This window comes from Cupressus sempervirens, chromosome 3, assembly GCF_028749045.1.
Source record: "Cupressus sempervirens isolate cs-2001-9-10 chromosome 3, ASM2874904v1, whole genome shotgun sequence".
Classification (NCBI taxonomy): Eukaryota; Viridiplantae; Streptophyta; class Pinopsida; order Cupressales; family Cupressaceae; genus Cupressus; species Cupressus sempervirens.
The window spans coordinates 247,058,740-247,083,721 of NC_143120.1; the positions used below are offsets into that span (position 1 = coordinate 247,058,740).

Sequence of the window (24,982 nt, forward strand, 5' to 3'; positions counted from 1 at the left end):
GCTGATTTAAATTAAGAGTTCACATGAGAGAAAGTCGAACAAATTATCAAAACTCGGACATTAATACTATGGAAACGCGTTTTTTGGCTGTTTCCATTGTATCAATGTCTGATAATAATACTGCTATTTACTATTTAGCATCTTTCTATTTTGTCTATAGTTCTCAATTATTTTCACTATGGGGAGATCTATAATTGCTTATATAACGAGCACTCCTCTTTTTTGTTTAATATAAGAATCAACTACCATTTCATGGTATCAAAGCATTGGCTCCTTCTTGGTAGAATTTTTAATAAAATTCGATGTCCTTTCAGATAGAAAATTTGAGGAAATTTCTGGAAGTTTTTTGCCTGACATTTTTTTTAAATCATTGGTGGTTTTTGGCAGATTTGTTTATGAAATAAAATTTATAATTTTTCTTGAACATTTCGTGAGGACAATCTAAGAAGATTTTTCAGAGCTTTTCTTTCAATCAGTTTGTGCTTCAACAAAAATTGAATTTTTTTTTGGCAAAAGTTTTTTTTGATCAGTTATTCTCTCTAACAAAAATTGGTTTTTTCATGAACAAGGATTTTTTCTAGAGTATCATGGCTATTTAATGACCTTGTTTGATTTCTAGGGTCATGGATGCAGCTGATCGGGTTTTCAAGCACTATTTTCAAGTGGATTGCGTCATTTCTATAAGGATAGGCATTTTCTTCTGATGGGGTTTTCTAGTGCCATTTTGAAGTGGATCGCATCATTTCTATAAGGGTAGGCATTTTCTTCTATGTTTTTCTTGATGCCTTTGATCTAGGTCCCTCAATGCTTCCTTCATCATTTATGTCTTTATCGACTATTTCCTCTATTTATTGTTAACAGTAATGATGGATTATTTCAACCAAATGATATTTATACTAGGCATCGATGATAAGATTTTCCCCTTTTGCCATTATCCACCATACACTATCAGTGGTTCCTGCTTGTAAGAGGTGAACGATGGAATAACTTGTAAATTCTTACAGTAGTAAGACAATTTCATACCCTGTTTTGTTTGTTCCTCTGTTATTGGATTGAGCCTATGACAGGTCGAGTTTAATAACTTTCTATTATGTATGTCAATCCGTTAGGGATCATTCCGTTATAGAAAGATATTCTGCAATTTCTTATGTAAGAAGCCTTCCTCTCCTTTGTTTAACATAGCATTCATCACTTCAAATAGTGTCATTAAGAACCAGCTCCTGCTGGCTACAAATCCTTATGTGCTTTTAATACAAGATAGAATGATGCCAATATGGGGAAAAATAGAGTTTCTGATCAGTACAAAAAGATTGATGGTTGAGGTGATTCTTTCTTCCAAGCACATTTTAAGACGTTATATTTCCAGTTCCAAATGATTGTATTGGACATTGCTCAAATCTGGTACTGAAAAGCTACACTATAGAGCATTGCTATTTTCATCTGCTGTTAGTGCATACAAATTGTTGTTTCCGATTGTACATTACAACGATTACGTGTTGTTGCTTCTAATTAATTCGCAAGGAAACATATACAAATAATGAATGCACTAACAATAAGCACATGATAAGTCAAATACAAATGGTTTCATACTGGGCAATCCAGTAAAATGAGATTGAAAAAGAATGAAATGATCTTTCACAACTTCTATCAACAAAAGTTAAAAATATTATGTCACTTACGGAAATTGAGGCAAATGCTGTTGGATTTATTGTAAATGCACAACCACAAGCAAAACTAAACTGGTCCCTCATTGTGTGGACTACTTCTGTTTTCAATCCACCATTTCGCCCCCCAAAGGTAGGAGTTACACTGTTTAAATAAAAGCAAACGGAAATCACCTTCTACCAGAAGATATATAACAGTTGAATTCAATGCAATTACATTAAAGTTGCTATATAAAGAAATAGCTTTTATTAAATTTAAGAAAGAATAATGAACCTCATGAACAACTGCCTATGATTTCCCATAAAATAGATTAAACTTGGTAATTAAAGTACATTTGAGATTTCTAGGTTTTCTGTTTACAAAAGAAGCATTACCGGTGGCTAGAAAATATGCATCATCTACCTCAATTGCGTAGTTGACTGAAAAACAGGTCGTGACCATTGCCAAGGTAATGGCTGCACCATGGAAAATGTAAAAGATTTATCTGGCCACTGTACTGCTGGTGTTATACTGGTACCCCACCTATTCTGAAGGATAAACAAATATCATAAACATTTCAAAAAGTTAATTTATGCACAAAGAATATTCTGCATAACCATCCGGCCCTAGATAACGAATATATCATATAACTACTGTAAATCTCAAAATATTGGGAATATGTTCCTTCATAGAACATATCCATAGCTCTCAAAAAAATAGACCTTATATGATATTTGACAACCTACCATACAAGAGAAACTCAGTTTTGTCTCCCCTGGATAGTGGCATTGTGCTTGAAGAAAGCCACCATAGGCAGGGACAAAAGCCTTTGCACTTAAGCCTTCTCCAGCTGCATAAGTAAATTGTCCATTTGGAAACTGCACATCAATGAATGGCTGCATAATCCACAAAATACAAATTAAATAAAATATAAATACAGCATTCACTGGACCAAATATTCAACATTAACTGCTGATACTAGACAGTTTAGAATACTAAAACAAACAAGAACAATCACCTACAGAACATTAGCAAAAAATGTATTCCGCACTTATAATTCTTTTATATATTCTACTCATTTTTAAAGAACAACAAAATAATCAATCTAAAGATCATTATTATGATTTGTTTATCATTCTAGGCAATTAAAACTAGCAGTTGCACTTATAGGAGGTTCAAGATGTTTGAGAATAAAGCCATAAAATATTTATATGCATTTTAATTTTTTTATATTATACAATTAATTATAAAAGAATATAAATGTATGTAAAAACCACTTTGATGAATAAGCATATTAGCAAAAGCCAATCTAATTCCATAATACAATTATTTTCATTAAAAGAACAGTTTTCAAAAACCTACTGTAACCATAAGCTGTGTATTTAACAAATGAAAACACGTACTACAATCTGTCACATCAACTATAACTTCTTCCATGCATGTCCTGAACATTTATTTACATAGATGTTAGTCTTCTACATCATTGTGATACCAAAAGTAAATACTACAACAGTACTATACTAGAAACAAATCTAGACATCCATGCTACTTTCATTATATGTTATTAACTGTATGCTACAACAGTTGTATTAATATATACACGTTATAGTTTATTTCTTTCCAGATATACTTTGAATTTGCATAGAGAAACGTGAAATCAGCCTGCTATCCTCATTGTGATCCTTGTAATTCACTATTGCATCCTTCTACTTAATATTGATGGTTTATTTCTTTTGAAAAGTTGAATGTCATAGGCTTTTCCAACAGTTGGACTATCGAACCAAATAGCATGCACTCTTTTGACAATATTCAAATATCAAAGGAGGTGTCCACAAAATATGACATATACTAGTAAAACCTTACAAGGCACAAGAAAAACCTATTATGTAATCATACGTCTTGAATTCCATTTAGAATTCCAATTAATGATTTATCAACACAAACTTACATTTTTATGTCCTGTTTCAATGTCCTATAGTACAAAAAGCAACAACTTAATTATACATATGATATTATTATGGCTCTATAACTACCATCTACATCATATATACATTAAGCAAATATGTAATAAATTAAATTTATACTAAAACATTATAAATGTATTATCAGCAGTACATGTATGGTTTTGTAATCGTTGCTGACTACATGTCAAAAAATTCAAATGTGATCACCTAAAATCTGGAAACCCTTCGACATGTAGGCTACCACAATGTTGGCCTCGCCATAACAAATATATTAAGAAATCAATATTGAACACTTTGTCAAGTATAAAACAATTACTGTAACCAGCATTTCCATCATATTTATTGAATGGTAAACAGAAACAACAAAAATGCCAAGGCACTGATAGCCCCCTTCTGTTTTTTCCTTCATGCCACATATATTCCTAAGGATACATATTGTGCAGACTGCTCTTGATAAGACACATGCTTCAAATAGGCAACACAAGCATATTGATTGTGGAAGAATTTTGGGTGGGTAAGTTGACTCATGTAGACTGCATGATCAATAGTATCTTCACAGTCCTATAGTTCAAGATGATTGTGACATTTCCCAAGAAGCTGGTAGGGCAACTCGTGAGCTTCTTCCATCTGTGGAAGGGATCAAAACAGGGCAATCATTTGAGCCTCTTCAAACAAGACAGATTCTCACAGCACCGACTATCTCGCAAAGCTTTCTTCCACAGAGATTTCAGGAAAGGAGACTTTGAAAAATGTGTTAACAAACAAATCATCCCGGTGCCATCAAATGTAAATATGGGAGGGTTGATTTGTTTCCTTTTGTAAATATTTTCTTCATATGTTCTGAGACCTCTTACATAGGGATGAAGTAAAAGGAAAGGCAACCTAGCACCTTATCTGGAAGTGATGGCTATATTCCATGGCTGCAAGCATTTAAGAGCTCAATCCCTCAAAAAAAGTAAACAGCCCCTGATTGAATTTCTTATGCCTCTCTCAAGCATTACATTTTTACCCATTAAACCCAATGACTCAGTTTTTGTCTAGGTGTTGAATCCCGACCCCAGTACGAATTTCTTATGTACATCTCACACCTTACTTTTCCACCCATTAAACCAACAACTTGATTTTTGTCTACGTGTTGAATACCCTCCTCCCTCTACTTTCCACATCCTCCATTAATTATAGGTGTATTCCACTAGACACCTGAACCAGAGCACAAGACTGAATTGCAGCAAGGGTTAACTCTTGACTTCTCATGTTTTTTATGCAAACTGTGCACATTTGAGGCAGGGAATTAAATGTCTCCTGCACAAATAGGTCAAATTAGAGACCTCGGATTATCTTGCCTGATTAAAGTCAATTCCTGAACTATTCCTCACATATCTCAAAACTTATGTGCACCATTCCACTTCAAATAAGGTTATATTGCTGGTTTAAATTGCATCATCTATCTGTGTATTTTCTGAAAATTATTTTGAGAAAATTTGGAGATAATATCCGACAGGGATATTACAGTGGTATCAGAGCCAAAAATCCTGCCAGCTTGTGTGTTTTGATGATGGTTTGAAAGTTTTACCTTTGTTTGGTGATCGAAGAACAAATGCACACTTTTGAATTGGGAAATTTTCATCGACAGCAGTAAAAGGTACTAAAATTATGAGCTTCAAATATTGTATTTAGAGTGTGGGTATAATGTTGAATATTTTTCTCTATGAATTTTTAAAAGAATAACTGCAGGTCCCTTTTCTCATGAAATTGGTAATTAATTGAGTTATCTGAAATATAATATTATGAGGGACTTCATTTATTTATATTCAAAACTTAGCGTCTGGCTACTGTGGGTATTCGTGAGTTCTGATTTTATATCTGATATTCAAAAAGAGATGAAAACTTACTTTGGGCATTAAAGTTTCTGCCTCAAGTATAATCCCACAAAATAACTGGTGAAAAATAGGTCATGTCCACAATTCAACTATTCAAAAAATGCATATATATTGTCATGGAAGTGTGGGATTGGAAGTTTACATGCATTTTGGGACAAATCATCTGTATATCATTAGCACCGGTTGAGAATATTAAATCGAGACTACAGTTCAAAGCAATTGTTGTAAAATTTAATATCTGAGGGAACTTTAATTTTTTCAAAGCGGGGATGAATTTTATATTATTTGAGATTATGTTTGGACGATAAATTTTGGCTTTACTATAAGTATGCGCAAATATATTATCGGCCAGCTCTAACTACAAATAAGTTGGGAAAGTATATATTAACCCTGCAGTGGTAGCAGCAGAATTTACAAGTGTTTTGAGTGAACAATGGAGGGCCCGAATCATGTGTAAGTTATAGACAAAGCAATCTTTGGGTCCAACAAGAAGAGTTTATTATTGTAGCAAAATATTGAGCCGTGCATGAGTAGGAGTTTCTTGGCTAGTTGGTTGGGACTACCATTTCCTTTACAGATTCTTGAGTGATTAATCACTGATACAGTCGAACAATTATGTTTGTTGTGAATTCAGGGCTTGCCAGGAAGTATCGTAGCAATATATTCTTATTATGGCAACGTCTAAAGCTTGTAACATAACCGGAGGAATTGAGAGTAATACATACAGTATTGCACGAATGCATAAAGTTTGACGGTGAATGTATTAAAGTCCAGATTGTCGTCCAGTGTGGAAATTCACAGGAACTAGGCATTACAGAGGAAAAATAGACCATCAAGCTTGAATACATATCGAGGCATAACCTTTAGATTCTAAAGGCTAAGACGTATTTTTGGGAAAGGAGTTTATTCCTTAGCAGACCACATCTTTGGTGAGGAGCTTAATCTCTAACTTTTGTGAATGATATTTCCAAACTATTTGATTTTTCAAGGCGGGCTTCTTGGGATATTGGCACATGCAACTATGTTGGTTCTGGTAAGGAGCATTATTTTCACCACCATTGGATAGTCTGAAGGCCTGTCGTTACAGCAACGAAGATTTGGTAGCAGAGGAAAGGTAATAACTGTTACCAGTGGTAATGCTCAAATGAGTTGTGCAGCAAATACTTGCTTTCTTACAAGCCCATTAAAGTTAAACAAATAATATTCAGCCTCAATTTTATCGGACCCATCTTGGGTGTTACAAAATGAAGGTTGTCGTCAAAGTCTTAATGTTCACTGGGAATATCTTGTACTGAATATCTTGTTCTCAAAAGAGTTCAATGACACTTCTAATTATGAGCAACTAAAGGATTTGTAGAAAGAAAAGTCAATATGGAATAAGTTGTACATTATGGGATGGCAATTGGATTCTATGCAGTGTATGGATGGACTCCTTATAGAGCTGGAAGAGTTGAGTTCTTGTTTAGTCAAAGTGGATCAGTCCGATTGGAGGCTCTTAAATTGGGCATTACAACCTTCCATGATAGCCTTAGTCCAGCACAGGTTAATGAAGCATCCCTGCAAGAGGTGAGCTTAATGGTTGCTACTTGTCTCAGTGATAATCATCAGAACAGCAGCTCCTACTGCTCCTTATAATGATAGCATCTTGAAGATGGTTCTACAACTAATTGTGGACAGCTTATGTGGATTTCATGATGTCACAAGCCCTAGCTTTGGTAGATAGGCTAAGACCTTGGAACTCATAGCAGAGGCCAGATTTTTAATCATCATGATGGATCTCAATTGTGAACAAATGGTGCTACAAATGTTTCAATGTTTCTCAAGGGAAGTAAGGAAGCATCATCTAGATGGGGTGAAAACTTGCATAAAAACAATCATGTCTGTAATTCTAGATGAGGATGATGATGTATGTAAGCAATTAAAATCAAAATTGTTGGTTATATGGAGTGAGGAGGATAGAGTCTTGCCCATGGTTTATGAACTTGTGGATGAAATAATCGAACATGAATTTGACAAGTTCAAGGAACTTATGTTGGAGCACGTGCTAGATCAGTAGGTTTACAGGTTACAGGTCCTTCAAAATTGAGCAAGAACCAAATGAGGAAAGAGAAGATCTGTTTTAGTTGCAGACAGTTTTGGTCACTTGGTCACACTTGTGAGTGTAACATGGAGGAAGAGGCAGCTCGAGAAGTGCAGATCAGCGTTGAGGAAGTTGAGGGTTCATTAGTTCAGCTTCAACATAATGAAAACCATGAGAGGGAACCCGCTATGGATAATGGTTATAACTGTACTAGCATCTTATTTGGTGATTTGGAGATTGTAATTGACAAAAACTTTGATGTTTGTAAAGAAGAGAATGAATCCTTCCATGATGGTGAATCATTCAGACATGATAACATGACAGAGGATAAGGCCATGCATTTTGAGCTGGAGAACAATTCTGAAAACGTTGTAGCTGAAAATAAATCTACTATTCAAGGACTAAAGCAATGTGATATTACTATGAAGGTTAATTTAGAGGAACAATCAGAAATTGCATTTCAGGTTGACGATATTGGAGATATAATTTGGAGAACAAGCTGAAAATATCAAATGATGTGGTCATTGCAGCCTTAGTTTATTTTAACAAAACCCATAAAAACTTTGAAGAAATCATGTGGGGAGTTAAAGGTGTCGAAAAGGAGAAGGGAATAATGAATGGAACCATTAGTGCAAAACTTCACACTCTCAAGAAGGCATTGGGAAGAATGAAATTACTTGAAGTTGCTCAAGGGTAGGGTTATAGCCATCAAACACATAGAAGATAAAGAGAAGGAGGTGGATGAACTTTGTCTTCAACTAAGTATGACTCATTATTCATTACATCAAGCTGAAAATTAGATTTTTGTGACAGATGCTCCTATGGAAGATGGTCCTAATTCTAAAGCCAAAGAAATCTTACAAATAATAGAATGGATTCATACCCTTGGTGCTGATGCAAGTGAACTTAGTATTCCCACTTCACTGCATCTGGATGAGACTCATAATGATGAAGAAAGCTTTGCAGATGAAAGTGAACTTAGTATTCCCACTTCACTGCATCTTGATGAGGCTCATTATGATGAAGAAAGCTTCAAGGACCAGCAAGAAATCAAACACATCAGTTATGATTTCTACAACAACAGTTATATGAACTCACCATATCACGAGGTAGAAAATGAACCAAGTAGTTTTACTTCAAAAACTATGAAGATGCTGATTTTAGTGATGATACTTATGGTGAAGCAGATGGTTCAGAGTTGCCCTTAGTGTGCCCAGAGGATTTTTACAGCTGACCTAAAGATTTACCACCAATTTCTTATGCTATGACAGTTGCCTACTTATTGATTGGTGATTCTATCTTCCTGCATACTCCAAATATCAGTGGCTGTCCTTCTTGGACTATGAGTACATATTTAGATTTGACTCGGCCTATAGGGGTTAGTGAGTTGTATGCAGATGAGTGAGAACTGCACATATTGTGACATATTCCATTAGACATGTTAACCCTTCTAGTTTCATGACATATTGGTGATAACATTACAATGGCATCTCGAGTCATGTTGAGTTGATTTCCTGGAACATGGGCAGTGTGACGAGCATCTATTTATTCAGTTGCCTGATTCAAGGGGTTAGGGATTCGGCAATCATCTATTTCTATGCCCATGATTGTATTGATAGGTTGGTTTGGGATCCAAGGGTCAACACAAGGTGTGCTTCGCATTGTGGGAGATCAATGATCAAAGTCACGCAGCCTACAAACACAATGGAGTATCAAAGATTGACTTCGGATCCAGGAAAATCACTGGTTAAAGAGTTGCAGTTGGACACCTTTTTTCACCATGTTAAAAGTTATTTTTTCAAGATGGGCTACAGAACCACTTGTAGATTTATATGAGATCTTAGTACCGATTGCTTGAGGACAAGCAATCTCGAGGAGGGGGGACTTGTGATGTCCCCTTTTTGGGATTTTAAGAAATTCTAAAGTCAAATTCATGAAATATTTAATTTGGCTTATGACAGCTTAATGCAGATTTATAAAAACAGTCAATTTAATATTGAAGGAGCATTAATAAGAGACAAAAGGACAAGATGACAAGGAAACTGAACAGTCATGTGTCATGTCCCCTCTTTAGCTCTATCTAGCAGTGACATGAGAGTTAGCCTATTATGGAGTCTCGTAGTTTGGCAGTGGTGATCAAGGACTCAGTCAGGGTTTTCAATGTCTAGATTTGTTATTACAAGCAGTAGCAGATCAGTTCTTTGATTTTAGGAGGTAGTTCCTTGATTGTAGGAGGAGATTCATAATTTCCTAGCTTTTAGGAGGTTCTGACGTTTTCCACATTTGAGATTCTATGAGATCACCCCCTCGGTCTCAATTTCAAGAGATTTGGGTGTGTTCCTATTTTTTAGGAGTATCCCTAGATTTGAAGGTGAGACTGCCAGTTGGCCCAAGTTGTCCGACATCAATCACAGGCAGGTGACAAACTCAGTTTTATGTATTGGAGATGTTTGGGTTGTTCCTTGGCTACTTGGAAAATATATAAATATTCTCCTAAGCATTTTAATAATTTAAATAAAGCCAAGTAATTAGCCATTTTGGAGTAATAAGGAGTTTCCTGGCTCCATCTAGATCGATTTTCCTATGTGTGATAGCTCGTTGGAAAGAGCTCAATCTATAATATTTGAATATTACTTACCGGGACCTATTTGATGCTTGGAGCTATTTGTCATTAGAAAAGTAATGATTTATTTCTATTTGGATGCCTTTACTGGGGAAAACAATGTTATATTATAAAGTTCAAATGAATTCCACTTTAGGGTTCTTTTAGGGTTTGAATTGCCTTGGAGAGGGGATATAAGGAGAAGGCAACTTAAAGGTAAGCATCTTTTATCATTTTGTCAACCTATTTTGGGTGCCATTGCTCTGAAAGAAAATTTCTCCTCTAGAATGCAAACCCTAGTGCTGAGAGCAGATTGGTTGGGACGTAGCCCTCAACAAGATCAGGTTTGAAGGTTCTTATGCATATAATTTGATCAAGGCAAAGGATCGATTTCTATTATTGCATTCACACTTTGCAGGCAGTGGATTTTTAGGGAAGGCTGCCACTTTGGTTCAGCTTGGCGTTTCCTTGCACCAGCTCACATGAGAAATTCTAGGAGTGTTTTATTGCAGCAGACTGGAGTTGTTTTATTGCAGCAGCTTGGACTTTATCATTTGAACTTGTTTGGCTGTAGCTGGTTCCCATCTTTAGCTGGCATCAACCTTGTTTGAAGTACATCTATATTGGGACTATTCTAAAATAAATCAGACTCTATTGGTACAGTTTAGAATCATTTCCAAATTAGTATGTATTGTTGCATATGATTTTTATCACTTCTATTTCATAAGTTGCTATTATTTATTCATTGGCAATATCTATATTCTGAAAAATACAAAACGAAACAACATTCTTCTGCAACTTCTGTCTAGCTCCATAAGATCACAAAAAATCTGCAAGAAAATATAATTTATATAATTAAAAATTATTGCAGCAGCAGAGCAAATATCCATTTGGGATATTTCAGTGGTATCAGAAGCAAATCTTGCCAGCCCGTGGATTTGATTACAAATCTATGCATCTAATAGCTGAGATACACAGATTTTACACACGCAAGAGAGCTCAACTTGAGCGAAATTTTGAAACTGTATAGGGAAATACTATGGCAAATGAACAAAGAGGAAACAGACAGAACACCACTGATGAGGATGAAAAAGAATTGATGAGGAGTCTCATCAATACTCAGCCTGACGCTTGAGAGGTTATAGGAAAATTTGGAGCGGATGGAGTTGGATAGGTGAAGAGGTCGGTAGGGATGTAGCAAATCTATGTCAGTTGCTAGAAGTCATAGATCCCATGCGTCAGTTGGGAGCTCCCTTCATTCCCAAAGACAGGAAGGACCCCCTATACCTACTATGGATAGACCCTTGCTTCCAAATTTTTTACCTAATGAGCAATCAGCACATGTTGATCCACCCGAGATGGGATTCCATGAATCCGTCATGGTAGCCACAGTTGAGTGGAGAGCTCTAACCCCAAAGGTTAGAGATGTTTTCTCTCTTCCCCTTGTTCATAGCACAGGGACACTACCAAGTTCAGAGGGGACAGAGGCTATAGGCCACAACAGAACAATAATCTCAGTAGAGCTACTGGGAAGATTTGACTAGCTACTTATGATGGCACCAGTGATTCGAGTGCACGAGCTTGGGTACACAAGCCATACATTTAGTTATCCTTACAACCCATGCCAGAGAGAGGGACTATACAATTTGTTGTATTGCATTTAGATAGGGTTGCCTATGACAAGTGGCACCACGGTTTGGTTACCAAATCATGCCTTGATTTATTCCTATATTGAGTTCACTGAGCGGCTAATTACCCGATTTGACCAAAAGGACACTGAACTCTACTACAGAGAGTTGGTGCACACATTGGACAAACTGGACATGCAAAGGCGTATGTTAATGAGTTCCAACGCATTGCAGTTATGGTACCTAATATGCCCCAGAAGCATAGTGTGATGCTAATCATTGAGGGATTGCGAGACAAGCTTAAGGGATTGGTTCGCGCTTTCTGACCAGCCACTCTTGAGGATGCTATTGATGTGACATTGAGACTGGACACCACTCCTCCTTATCAATCGGATAAGAGGCCATTTAGAGATTCACAACCTCCACACAAGGCCAACACCTCACGGCTAAGGGATGGTCGGTCAGCTAAAACTCCTAGGATGGACCCAGAGACACAGAATGATTTGAGGAAGAAATTAAGCTTTTCATGCAAAGAACCTTGGGAGCCTGGACACTGTTGTATGGGAAAGGGAAAGGTTCATTTGATTGAGGTGACTTCTAAGTATGGAGATGAGGAGATACCAAACACTGACACTGAAGGCAGTCCCGAGGAAACTCAACAGGAGCAGCCAAAGTGACTATGGCTACCTTATCTGGTTATCCCAAATTCCACACCTGTCAGCTGAAAGGTACATTACAGGGCCAGCGAGTCATGAGCTTGGTCGATACAACAGCCACACAACTTTATTGATCAAAAATTGGTTGATGAACATAGGCTGCAGTCTGAGGTATTTGATGGTTTTGGAGTAAAGGTTGCAGATGGTGCAGTTTTAGGCTGCACTAGGAGGATCTCACAACTTAGCATTCAGATGGGGGATTGTACCTTAACAATGACTTCTATATTCTACCCCTAGAGGATTATGATGTTATTTTGGGTATGCAGTGGCTACGAGGTATTGGAAGGTATATTATTGATCACCACCGCATATAGTTAGAGTTTTTGTCTAGTAAGAAGAAGGTGATCTTGAGAGCAGCTTCAAATGATGGACCTAAGGAGGTGACTTCTCGCAGGATGGAGTCTATTATTAGACATGATGATATGATTTGTGCTACATGTTGTTCTATGAAGTCCAAAATACCCACTCCTCAAGATGGCAAGGCATTTCGTGTTGATATTCAGTCAGTAATGGACTGACATGGCAGAGTTTTTGGTGACATACCTCCTGGTGTACCTTTGGATAGAGGGTTTGAGCATGGGATAGAGATGGAGGATGTAGCTAAACCAGTGATCACCAGCCCATATCGTCATCCTAGAACATACAAGGATGAGATTGAGAAGACCATTCATGAGTTGTTGGACATGGGCTTCATATGCTCCAGAGCTAGCCCCTTTGCTTCCTCTGTGGTACTAGTCAAGAAGAAGGATGGGACCTTGCGGATGTGTATAGATTATAGAGCACTAAACAAAAAGACAATCAAGAACAGACATCCGATCCCACGCATAGATGAGCTTCATAGGGCTATCTACTTCTCTAAGATTGATCTTTGTTCAGGTTATCATCAGATTCGTGTACGATCAAAGGATGTACACAAGACTGCTTTCCACTGCCACTACGGATATTATGAGTTCTTGGTGATGCCTTTTGGCCTTACCAATGCACTGGCCGCCGATGATGCCTTTTGGCCTTCCAGTCATGCATGAACTACTTCTTTAATAAGCAATTGAGGAAATCAGTGTTTGTATTCTTTGATGATATTTTGATTTACAGTTGTACTTGGGAGGACCATCTCAAACATGTGGACGAGGTACTTAGCATCATGGAGAGTTAGTCTCTATTTGCTAAGTTGTCCAAATGTGAGTTTGGACTTAGAGAGATTTTATATTTGGGACATGTGATCAGTGCTTATGGAGTGAAGGTGCATGAGGAGAAAATTCAGGGGATTTGTAACTGGCCCCCTCCTCAGAACATTACTAAATCGAGTGGATTCCTTGGTTTGTGTGCTTATTACAGGAGATTTGTGAGGGGTTTCTCTCAGTTGGCAGCACCACTGATAGACCTCACAAAGAAAGAAGCTTTCAAATGGACAGAATAGGCACAAGGGGTCTTTGACAAACTCAAGGAGGTTATGAGTACTTGTCTAGTTTTGGAACTTCCCGGCTTCTCACAACCATTTGTGCTTGAGTGTGATGCTTCAAGCGTGGGCATAGGAGTAGTTTTGATGCAAAACAAGCACCCCATTGCCTATGAGAGTAAGAAGTTGCAAAATAATGAAAGGTTGTATTCCACATATAACAAGGAAATGTTGGCTATCATGAATGCATTAGCCAAGTTCAGGCAGTATATTGTTGGCAATAAATTCGTGGTAAGAACAGATCACAACAGTCTGAAATACTTCCTTGAACAATCAAAACTCAATGATAGACAACAAAAATGGGTGAGCAAAATCCAGGCTTATGACTTTGGCATCGAGTTCATTATGTGCAAGAACAATACCGTTGTTGATGCACTTTCCAAGAAATCCTTTGTTGCCGCCCTATGTTCATTGAGTGAGATTTCAACAAATTGGAAGGCTCAACTTTTAGTTCAGTACTCCAAAGATCAGCACGCATGTGAGGTCATGGATGGATTGGTTTCAAATGATAGATACAGTGTAGTAGATGATGTCATCTATTACAAAGGCAGAGTCCTTGTTCTTGGTTCTCAATTGAAGGAACAGGTTCTACAGTCCTACCATGATACTCCGTCAGCAGGGCACCCAAGGCATAGTAAGACTTACAAGGCAATTCAAAAGAGATTCTCTTGGAGGGGTCTCAAAGATGACGTTCTACATCATGTTCGGAAGTGTATGACTTACCAGCAGAATAAGTCTGAGCATACTCACCCTGGTGGTTTATTGCAACCCTTACCCATACTGGAATAGAAGTGGATAGAAATCTCCAAGATTTCATTACAAGTCTCCCTCGAGTACAAGGGAAATACTGCATATACGTGGTAGTTGGCAGGTTGACTAAATACGCCCACTTCTTTCCTATTGCAGTTGACTTCATAGCATCTCAGGTAGCGGAGTTATTTTTCAGAGAGGTGTTTAGGCTACATGGTCTTCCCAAGACCATAGTGAGTGACAGGGATAGCAAGTTCATGAGTTCTTTTTGGCAAGAACTTTTCAGGCTCAGTACGGAATTGACACCTAACACTAGTTACCACCCACAAACAGATGGGCAAATCGAGATTGTTAATAAATGGGTTGAAGGGTATTTACGCAATTATGTGTCAGGGCAGTAGAGGACATGGGTGCATTGGTTGCACTTGGGCGAGTATTGTTATAATACTACGTATCATATGTTGATTGCTATGACTCCATTTAGAGCCCTGTACAATTACGATGCTCTATCTTTTGTTGATCTGGCGATTAGTGACAACAGGGTTCCTTTGGCACAAGATTAGGTGCAGGAGAACCAAGACATTATGAGATATCTCAAAGAGAATCTTCAGCAGGCATAGAATCAGCAAAATTTCTATGTTGATCGACATAAGATTGAGAAGATATTTGAGGTGGGGGATATGGTTTAGTTACGACTGCAGCCTTACCGGCAAAGCACCCTTAAAAGGGGTGGAGCTGAGAAGCTCAAGCCTCATTTCTATGGGCCATATAGGATTATCAAGCATGATGGAGAGATTGCGTATGAGATTGAGTTACCATCTAGCAGTAGGATTCATAATGTGTTCCACGTGTCGTGTATGAAAAAGGCATTGGGACAACATATTATACCATCTCTAAATCTACATCCCTTGCATGAGGAAGGTAAGCTAACATTGGTTCCTACGAAGATCTTGGAAGAGAGGGAAAGCCAGTTGAGAAGTAGGGTGATTCGAAAGTATCTGATTTGCTGGAGAGGTCTCTCTATAGAGGACATCACTTGGAAGGATGAGACTATTTTACAACATCCAACTTTGCAGTTGCTTGTGGGCAAGCATCTCTAAGAGGGGAGGATTGTCATGTCCCTTCTTTACCTCTATCTAACAATGACGTAGGAGTTAGCCTATTATGGAGTCTCGTAGGCTAGCAGTGGTGATCAGGAACTCAATCAGGGTTTTTAGCGTCTTTTGGTATTACAGGCAATAGTAGATCAGTTGAGAACAGTTCCTTGATTATAGGAGGAGATTCCTACCTATTAGGAGGTTGTGACATTTTCCACAGTTGAGGTTCTATGAGATCACCCCCCTAATCTCAATTTTAGGAGATTTGGGTGTGTTCCCTATTTTTTAGTAGTATCCCTAGATTTGAGGGTGAGATTGCCAGTTGGCCCAAGCTGTCTGACATCAGTCACAGGCAATTGACAAACTTAGTTTCATGTTTTGGAGGTGTTTGCGTTGTTCCTTGGCTACTTGGGAAGTATTTTAATATATTTAAATATTCTCCTAAGTTAGCATTTTAATAATTAAAATAAGGCTAAGTGTTTAGCCATTTTGGAGTAATAAGGAGTTTTCTGGCTCCATCTGGTTCAATTTGCCTATGTGTAATAACTCGTTGAAAAGAGCTCAGTCTCTACTATTTGATTATCACTTACTGGGACCTATTTGATGCTTGGAGCTATTTGTCATTAATAAAGTAATGATTTATTTCTATTTGGATGCCTTTATTGAGGAAAATAATGTTATATTATAAAGTTTAGGGTTCTTTTAGGGTTCGAATTGCCTTGGAGAGGGGATATAAGGAGAAGGCAATCTAAAGGTGGGCATCTTTTATTATTTTGTCAAACTATTTTGGGCACCATTGCTCTAGAAGAGCATTCCTCACCTAGGATGCAAACCCTAGTGCTAAGACCAGATTTGTTGGGACATAGCCCTCAACAAGATCAGGTTCGAAGGTTCTTATGTATACAGTTTGATCAAGACAAAGGATCAATTTCTATTATTGCATTCACACTTTGCAGGCAGTGGATTTTTAGGGAAGGTGGCCACTTTGGTTCAGCTTGGCATTTCCTTGCAGCAGCTCATGCGAGGAATTTTGGGGTGTTTTATTGCAGCTGACTGGAGTTGTTTTATTGCAACAACCTGGGCTTTATCATTTGAACTTGTTTGTCTGTAGCTAGTTCCCATCTTCAGCTGGCGTCAACCTTGTTTGAAGTACATTTTTTTTGTGACTATTCTGAAATAAATCAGACTTTGTTGGTATGGTTTAAAATCATTTCCAAATTAGTATGTATTGCTGCATATGATTTTTATCACTTCTATTTTATAAGTTACTAATATTTATTCGTTGTAATATCTATATTTTAAAAAATACAAAAAGAAACAACATTCTTCTGCAACTTCTGTCTAGCTCTATAAGATCACAAAAAATCTACAAGAAAATATAATTTATATAATTAAAAATTATAGCAGCAACAGAGCAAATATCCATTTGGGATATGTCATCATGGCACTGGGCAATAAAAGGAGAGATGGCTTTATTTGAGCATGCTTGGATTTGAGATTTTTTTCTGGTTTCTCTTTAGAGAACTTTGAGAAGATGCTAGCTTTCTCTTGTTGAGGATCTTGAGAACAGAAACCTTGGGGCTCTTCTTCGGTGGATTGAATGTAGCTCCAATTCATTTTGAGGTGGATTCATACCAGAGTTCACACTTGGGATTTATTGGTGCATTTATTTGTTATTTCTAATCTGACTGTATTTTCTGTATTTAATATTGGACTTGATATCTAGTTATTGTATTGCTGATGTATAGTGCAATAACATATTCTGAGAGATTTTAATGAGAAGTTACTGGTTATATTGCTGGTTTTCATTGCATCATTTATCTGTGTATGTTCTGAAAGTTATTTTCAAAAACTTTAGAGATAATACCCAGCTGGGATATGACAACTGAGAACTAACTATTCCCGAGTGTTCTTAGTGAGTATTACATGACTCGGAACTAAAAGCATCCTACCTAGTCACAACACTCAAGTCTCAGCACTCATTTGTAATGATTTAACTTGTTTACCTAATCACCTTTATCTACAGTTTGCAATTGACCAAGGCTCAAGGCATCATTCAGAATTTGTGCAATTTGTAAATGGTAAGGAATGTTGGTGCATTTTTCCAACCCTGCAGTCTTAAGTATATTCTGAATATTTGTCTACGGAAACATTCCCTGCATGAGTCTCACATCTCTCTATGTCTATTTGCCAACAGAATAATTGCCCTGCATAAGTTTAACATTTACACGTCTACTCTATACCATATACATAATAGCTGCTTAGATTCCATTCTCTTCTTCAGTGACTAGAATCTCTATTCCTGAATATTAATACAAAGAAGAACTTATTTCTATTCATATCCACAAATGATCAAGGTAATTCAATGGATTTGGGAGAACAAAAAGTTACAATAGCAAGCAGGAATGTACTCCAATAGCCTGAAAATGTGTCAAAAGGTTTAATGGCAATGGAACAAAGAAATAAAGGAACAAACAATAGTGAATTCTATGTATAAATCCATAGTACAAACAGCCTATGGAAGGAGGACCCCTCACCGCATAGAGAGGGAGACTAATGGAGATCAGGGTTCCAAACTGTATCAAAGTATGAAACAGATGGATCAAAACTGTCAGGAACCATCCTGATTGCCACAATATACAAGTAACCTTGTATTCAATTTTCAATACATGAAATTATGAAGAAATGATGAAGCGGTTCAAATACTGCCAGCAGAAAATAAAACCTGGACAAACTAGTAACTTTATGTCTAGCTTTTATGGCTGTTAAGAAAAAGCAAGTGCAATGTCCCTGATTAAGTAATATCTCAAACCTGATTCAACTCAAAATAATCCATTCTATTCTTGTCAAAGTAAAGACTTTGAATCTCCTTCAAGGAACAAAATGTAGCCAACTTGTAAGAGAAAAAGGATTCATAATTGGGTTTTGATTTTTTTTAAATCCCATTGAATATTGTTTGATGAGTTCAAGGAATCAAAGTAAAAACAACTTGCTGCAATGAACCATAATTGCAGCCATGATGAGAGATATACTTACACATGTAATTGAATTCGGGCAGATCATTGACAGAAAACACCATTCACTATCTTTTGACCATAGAACTGGGCATAAAGAATGCAATCCATTCTGCAACCATCATATTAAAACAAAATAACACATCATTATTCTCTCAGAAAACTTCCAGAGAATCAACATAGCATATCCAAACCTAGCTATATTACTTTAACTCAACTGGATGTTTATAAATGCTGCAGAATGTGTAGCTTATAACATAAAGTTAATACTGAAAAAAGAAATCATGCAAGATAAATGTATTCATAATATTGGCAAACAACAAAAAAAAGGATATAAGTACTTAATGGGCCCTCATGATGGGGCTATTTAAAAAGAAGATAGAAATGTGGTTGTAATAGAAGTGTGATTGTAGAACCCCAATTCATGTGACATGAAGCTGGACACACATGGAGCATCCTGTGCAAAGCTAGGGCTATTGGAATGGGGTGAATATCCTCAAACATGGAAACATCTTAAATTTGGGGTATGCCTATGAGATATGTAAGAATCATACAATAATGTCGCAGAAGCCTTTGGTATACAATACAGAATGAAGTGTCCTGGAGACAATGGTACCAGTCTCCTGGCGGTAAAATCTGCTACCTTTCTTCCATTCTGGAGAAAGATCTACAAAATGGGAAAATATCCCTGGTGAAAGGAACACATTATTTGGTCAATATTTATAAATTCAGGAAAGTTCAATAACCTCAGAAAAAGAATAAAGCCACTGAATTCCATGGCAGGTTAGCTTCAGCTATCCTACTCAGCAGCATTTGAAGAACACAGGTGCAGATAAGTTGGAAGGTGTAAGAACAACCCTTAATAATACGGTATCCCATGGAAGGCAAAGACAGACAGGACAGTATCACTTAGAGTGACCTAGTAAACAAATCTCAACTAGTAATATCCCCTTTCTGGGATTATCCTAAGTTTTTCCCTAAAATCACAAGCTCCATTAACATAAGAAATGTAAGATAGCTAGTGATATAACTTTACCAATTAAAATGCCTTTCAACAAGATAAATCCTGATTTAGGTCCTGCATATATATATATATATATATATATATATATATATATATATATATATATATATATATATATATAGAGAGAGAGAGAGAGAGAGAGATCCAATCACTTCTCTAATGGGCACTAATCACATGGGTACAACTATGCATAATCATCATAATTCGTTACATAAGTCATGTCACATCTATAATCATTTATAGCATTCAATCATAATAGGTTTTGAATTAGGGAGCATGACAGGTTGGCACAAAGCATACCTCACACTAAGCCCAAGAGTGGACTTCATAACCCCTTGGCCCCAAGTGGCAGCCATTTTGTACATCCATCATGGAGTGGAACCCAGTAGGGTTCTTGTCTCTACCCTCCCTATTCATGTCACTTATTCAATCCACTTATAAATGTGATTCTTCAACAATCAACCAATGTAGAGGTTGCAAATCCTCCTCTAGGGTGCCCAAATATCCTCCTATCTAAGATTATTGCAGGCTATATATTTTTGGTCTACTGTTGCAATTTAGAAAGATCTCGCTCGATGCCGTTTGCTTCTTTTGATCATGATCATATTTTTTTAATTCAAGTCCTTATGTTCCTTGGTTCTATGCCTTTCATCAAATCAAGTCTCTCCTTCAATATTGTTATTGTTATCTTGTCGCTGAAAGATTGTGTTTTCTAAGGTGGTCATCCTCTCTTCAAGAGTCTTCCAAACTCTCTTTCATCCATTAACTAATCTTAGTTATTGTTGAGCACATTTGATTTGGGCTAAGGGAGCACTGACAAAGTACTTAATAATCACTTCTCGTATGACAGAATTATTGTCTTATTACTGCCTGCCCGTGCTGGTTTAGATTAAGAAATTGTGAAGCCTTACAAATAAGACGATTTTCTAATGCGTTGATATCTTCCTTATGGCGGCAGCATGACCCAATTTTGGGGTTATTAAGGGGGCTATCAATTATTTCAAACGATACCATGTGTAATGACACCTATTAAGATAAAAAATTATGGTGAAAAAAGATGCCCTTGCTGAAGATTTCTCCTCCTTGTCTTCTTTACTTATGAGATAATTTGTAGCATAGCTGACTTGTGTGTTTTCTTATATCTGTTTGCAGTAATGTTGGACTGAAATTACAGAATTCCTGTTATGCCTGGCAAGGTAGCTCTGGGTAGGTCTTTATACTCACGAGTCGTAGCCCTTTTGGTGATGGGCATCTTCAGTTTTCCTTGAATCCTCATTATCACAGGCCTCCATGGCAATTCACAGAGAGTTTCTGCTGCATCCTAAGCTAGCCTTTTGAACACTATCTTTCCAACTTTCCAGTTTTGTGTCTTTCCCTTTAACATGGCATAAATACAAACAAGACAATCCCAAACCCCAAAACTGCCTCCAGTAACCCACCTAACCCAAAATAAATATATGCCATAATCAAAGCCCCAAATTTTGGGTCATAATAGCTTGACGATCTCTCTTCAACCTTTTTACCAGCATAGGAAGAAAATTAAATTTTAATGAATACCTCCAGCAAATGAAAATGCATATACTTTTTGCAAACAATGGGGATGTCAATTTCAATATTCTAAAAGCCTGGAAATCATAGTGAAGAACCCCTGAGAGATTGAATGCACCCCTTGGAAATAAAGCAAAGGGACCTTCTGTATTCCACTGCACTTCTCGCCAAAATTATTGGAAAGGCTGGTAGGAAACACACGGAAGAGGATGTTGCCAGTAATTGAGATGAAAGGAGAATTAGAAACCTTCAAAGGGCCATGAATCTAAGAGAGCTGATCAGATATCAGGAAAATAAACTTTTGTACCTAGAGAAACAGCATAGAGCTGAAAATCAGTGGTCACATGTGTTAATGACAAATAATTGTCTAATTGGCCTATCAGCCTTAGACATTTATATGAACTGATTCTTTTCTATGAACAATTAGTTATTAATTAACAATCACTATACTCAAACAGGGCTGACTTGGAAGAGTGGTGACCCTTGGTGAAGGCACCACCAATAGGTATAAAGGAGGAGTGAAACTTCTTCTCTTGGCATCAGACATCCTCCTACAATAAATTGCTTTAATCCTGCAGCAAACAGATTGATACATACAAGTAGACTGAATTCATTATAGAGTTCGAAAGTTTTTCAAGGGTATATGTTATGCAATTTTCTGTGAATTACTTTACATCTGCATTTTGTTAATCTGATCATAAAATCTAACATGACACCAAAGTGAGTTTGAGTAGATCATGATCAGATTTCTTTATAGCAGCGAAGTTCCCTTTCATCTCAACTGCAAGGAGCAATATCAAAACCTCGTAAATGGTGTACAGTCTCAAGGTCGAAGATAGACTTGAAGATGCCTAAAATTTCACTTCGTGGAAGTTTAGAGTACTTATTACACTTGAAGAAAATGATCTTCTTCAGTTTGTGGAGGAGAAGGATTAATCTGAACCAGAAGATCAAGGGGAGAAACTTCAATTCAAGAAGAATGCCATAAAAGCTAAGAAGATCTTGATCAACTCCGTAAAAGATCGCTTAGTGCCTTTCATTTCCAAGATGTCAACTGCAAGAGACATGTTCGAAACCTTGGCAGGTTTATATAAGATCAACAACACAAGTAAGGTTCTTGCATTGAGGCAACAACTTCATCAAGTCAAAATGGCAAAAGGAGAATCAGTCATATCTTTCTTCATGAAGATCTCTGAGCTGAGGTATCAGCTAAGCACCATTGTAGATCAAGTTATGGATAAAGATCTTGTCATGCTAGCATTGAATGGCCTTCCTCATTCTTGGAAGCCATTTGTTCAAGGTATAAATGGGAGATCTCCTAAGTTTGATCGTCTTTGTGCTGATTGCATTCAAGAAGAATCTAGGTTGGCTGCAAGGAGAATTGTCAAAATTCTCAAAATGAAAAAGATCAAACACTTCACCTAATTCTAAGAAGATAAAGAAAGATCTCTCCCTCATTCAGTGCTTTCGATGTGACAAGTTTGGTCTCTACACAAGGGACTGTTTGTCAAGGCCTAAGTGACAAGTGGCAAACTTCATGAAGTCTCAACTATAAAGGAAGCAGAAGATGAATTGATTCCATTCCATATATGCCTCATCAAGTAATGTACCCACGGATAGTGACACTTGATTAATTGGTAATGGAGCTTCTCAATACATCACAAGCTATCGAGAACACCTTTCAGATTTGGTAGAAAGGGAAACCTACCAATGAAAGGATTTGGTGCTAACATCACCCAACCTAGAATCTATGGTTTCCCTTCATCTAAGAGATGTCTTATTTGTGTCAGGAATCAAGAGGAATCTTGTATCTATTTCAGCCTTGGACGACAAAGGTTATCAAGTAGCATTTTTAAAAGGGAATGTTCTTGCATCGCCAAAGAACTCCAACATCAAGACTGAGCGTGTGATTGGGAATCGGCATAAAAGTTTGTATAAGCTTTCCATTTATCTAGTTCAAGCTCTTCTACATGATTCTTCAAATTCTAGTGAACTATGGCATAGAAGACTTGGGCATCTACATTACAGGTCACCTCCATCATTGGAGAAAATGGTTCAAGGTATTCCTAAACTTAGTCATGCACATGATGATACTTGTAAAGGTTTTACCATAGTGAAAGTAGGTCAAAAGATAAATTAGATCTTGTACATTCCGGTTTATATGATCCAATGTCTATGGCATCCCTAAGTGGATTTTTGTATTATAACTTTTATAGATACTACTCTAGGAAGACTTGGATTTATTTCATTAGGTCTAAAGAGTTTGGTGAAGTCCTAGGTAAGATATAAAGAGTTTAAGGCACAAGGAGAAAACTTGTTTGGAAAGAGAATTAAAGTTTAAAAGTCTAACAATGGACATGAATACGCTTCTGGTAGCTTTTGTGATTTTTGTATAAAGGCAGGAATCAAGAGGGATTTTTGAGTCCCTTACACCCTGTTGATGTGAGTTTTGTTCCACTCTAACATGTAGAATCCAATACCTCATGTTTTGAGGAGAAACACCAAACACTCAATCCTCTCTTAATATAAGGTCATCTCTCATGCTAAGCTTGCAAAGCAAGATCATGAAATGACTTCAAGGTTCCTTCTTAATTATGGACTTCACTCAATTTTATGATGTGATATGTTGGTTATCACAAAGGGACATACGTTTTTCATCAGTGGATATCAACTCTTGCACTTCTAAAGATCTAGCTTCACAATGTGCAATGAAAATATAGGTTCTGATTTTCCAAATTGCCACTTCAATTCCAACTTAAACTTATAACTTCTACTTCTAATTCTGAATGCAAAGAATCATGACATGGACTCTACTAGATGTAATCTCGTCAGCGACTCCACCCACCTAGTGCAAGCTTCTAAAGAAAACTCAAATGGTTTTCAAGTCAATATCTCCTCTTCGGCCCCATCAAATAAATGAAAACAAAAGACTGAATATCAATTGAAGTTAAATGCATTCAATCATTGGCTTACTACACAAGGCACCCTTACCATCAACAAGAGGCTAGTGGCCTAGATTTGTTTGAGTCAAACAAGTAAACATCCACAATGACTACCATTCAACTAAACTAATTCAACATGAAAATAAATCTAGTCCAAGTGAAAGATTTAGGAAACCATGCAACACTCCAAAGCAATAACAAGCAATTCACCATGAAGAACCAACAATGAATTATCAATTACTTTGACAAGCATTATAGCAACAATTTGATCAATTCTCTCCCTTAGCTATCCTCCTATACTCTAGCTCGCTAATCTCACCTCCTAAACTAATCCCCTAAGTTCATCTAATCCTTTACAAATGAGAAGGCCTTAGCCTTTTATAGTAGTTCCATTACAACGAAGGGCCAAGATCGATTAAAGATCAAGGGCCAAGATTTCTTCCCATAAACCCTATTTAGGGTTGCCAAATTTGCAACCAACTACATGAAGGCACCAATTCATGGGCCAGTAAGAAAATTACTTACAATGATTTTTCCAACCAACAAGAAAATAGGACACTTGGAATGATTTGCTTGACTATGCATGAAACTGAGATTTTCTAATAGAGGAGGCAAATAATTGTCACGTCATCATCCT

At 37.0% G+C, this 24,982-nt stretch overlaps 1 protein-coding gene across 2 annotated transcripts in view; it reads right to left on the reverse strand.

The window, feature by feature from the left end:
* LOC149565788 (uncharacterized) overlaps positions 1-24,982 on the reverse strand; it is a 101,852-nt gene that overhangs the window by 21,408 nt on the left and 55,462 nt on the right. The window contains exons 3-6 of one of the 2 annotated variants that reach the window (XM_089819275.1): positions 18,854-18,943; positions 2,391-2,540; positions 2,068-2,192; positions 1,680-1,809 (exon numbers count right to left, since the gene is read on the reverse strand). In XM_089819275.1, the coding sequence (XP_089675401.1) occupies positions 1,680-1,809; positions 2,068-2,192; positions 2,391-2,540; positions 18,854-18,943 (495 nt within the window). The remainder of the gene's footprint in view (positions 1-1,679; positions 1,810-2,067; positions 2,193-2,390; positions 2,541-18,853; positions 18,944-24,982) is intronic. The other variant, XM_089819276.1, reaches the window with a different exon arrangement.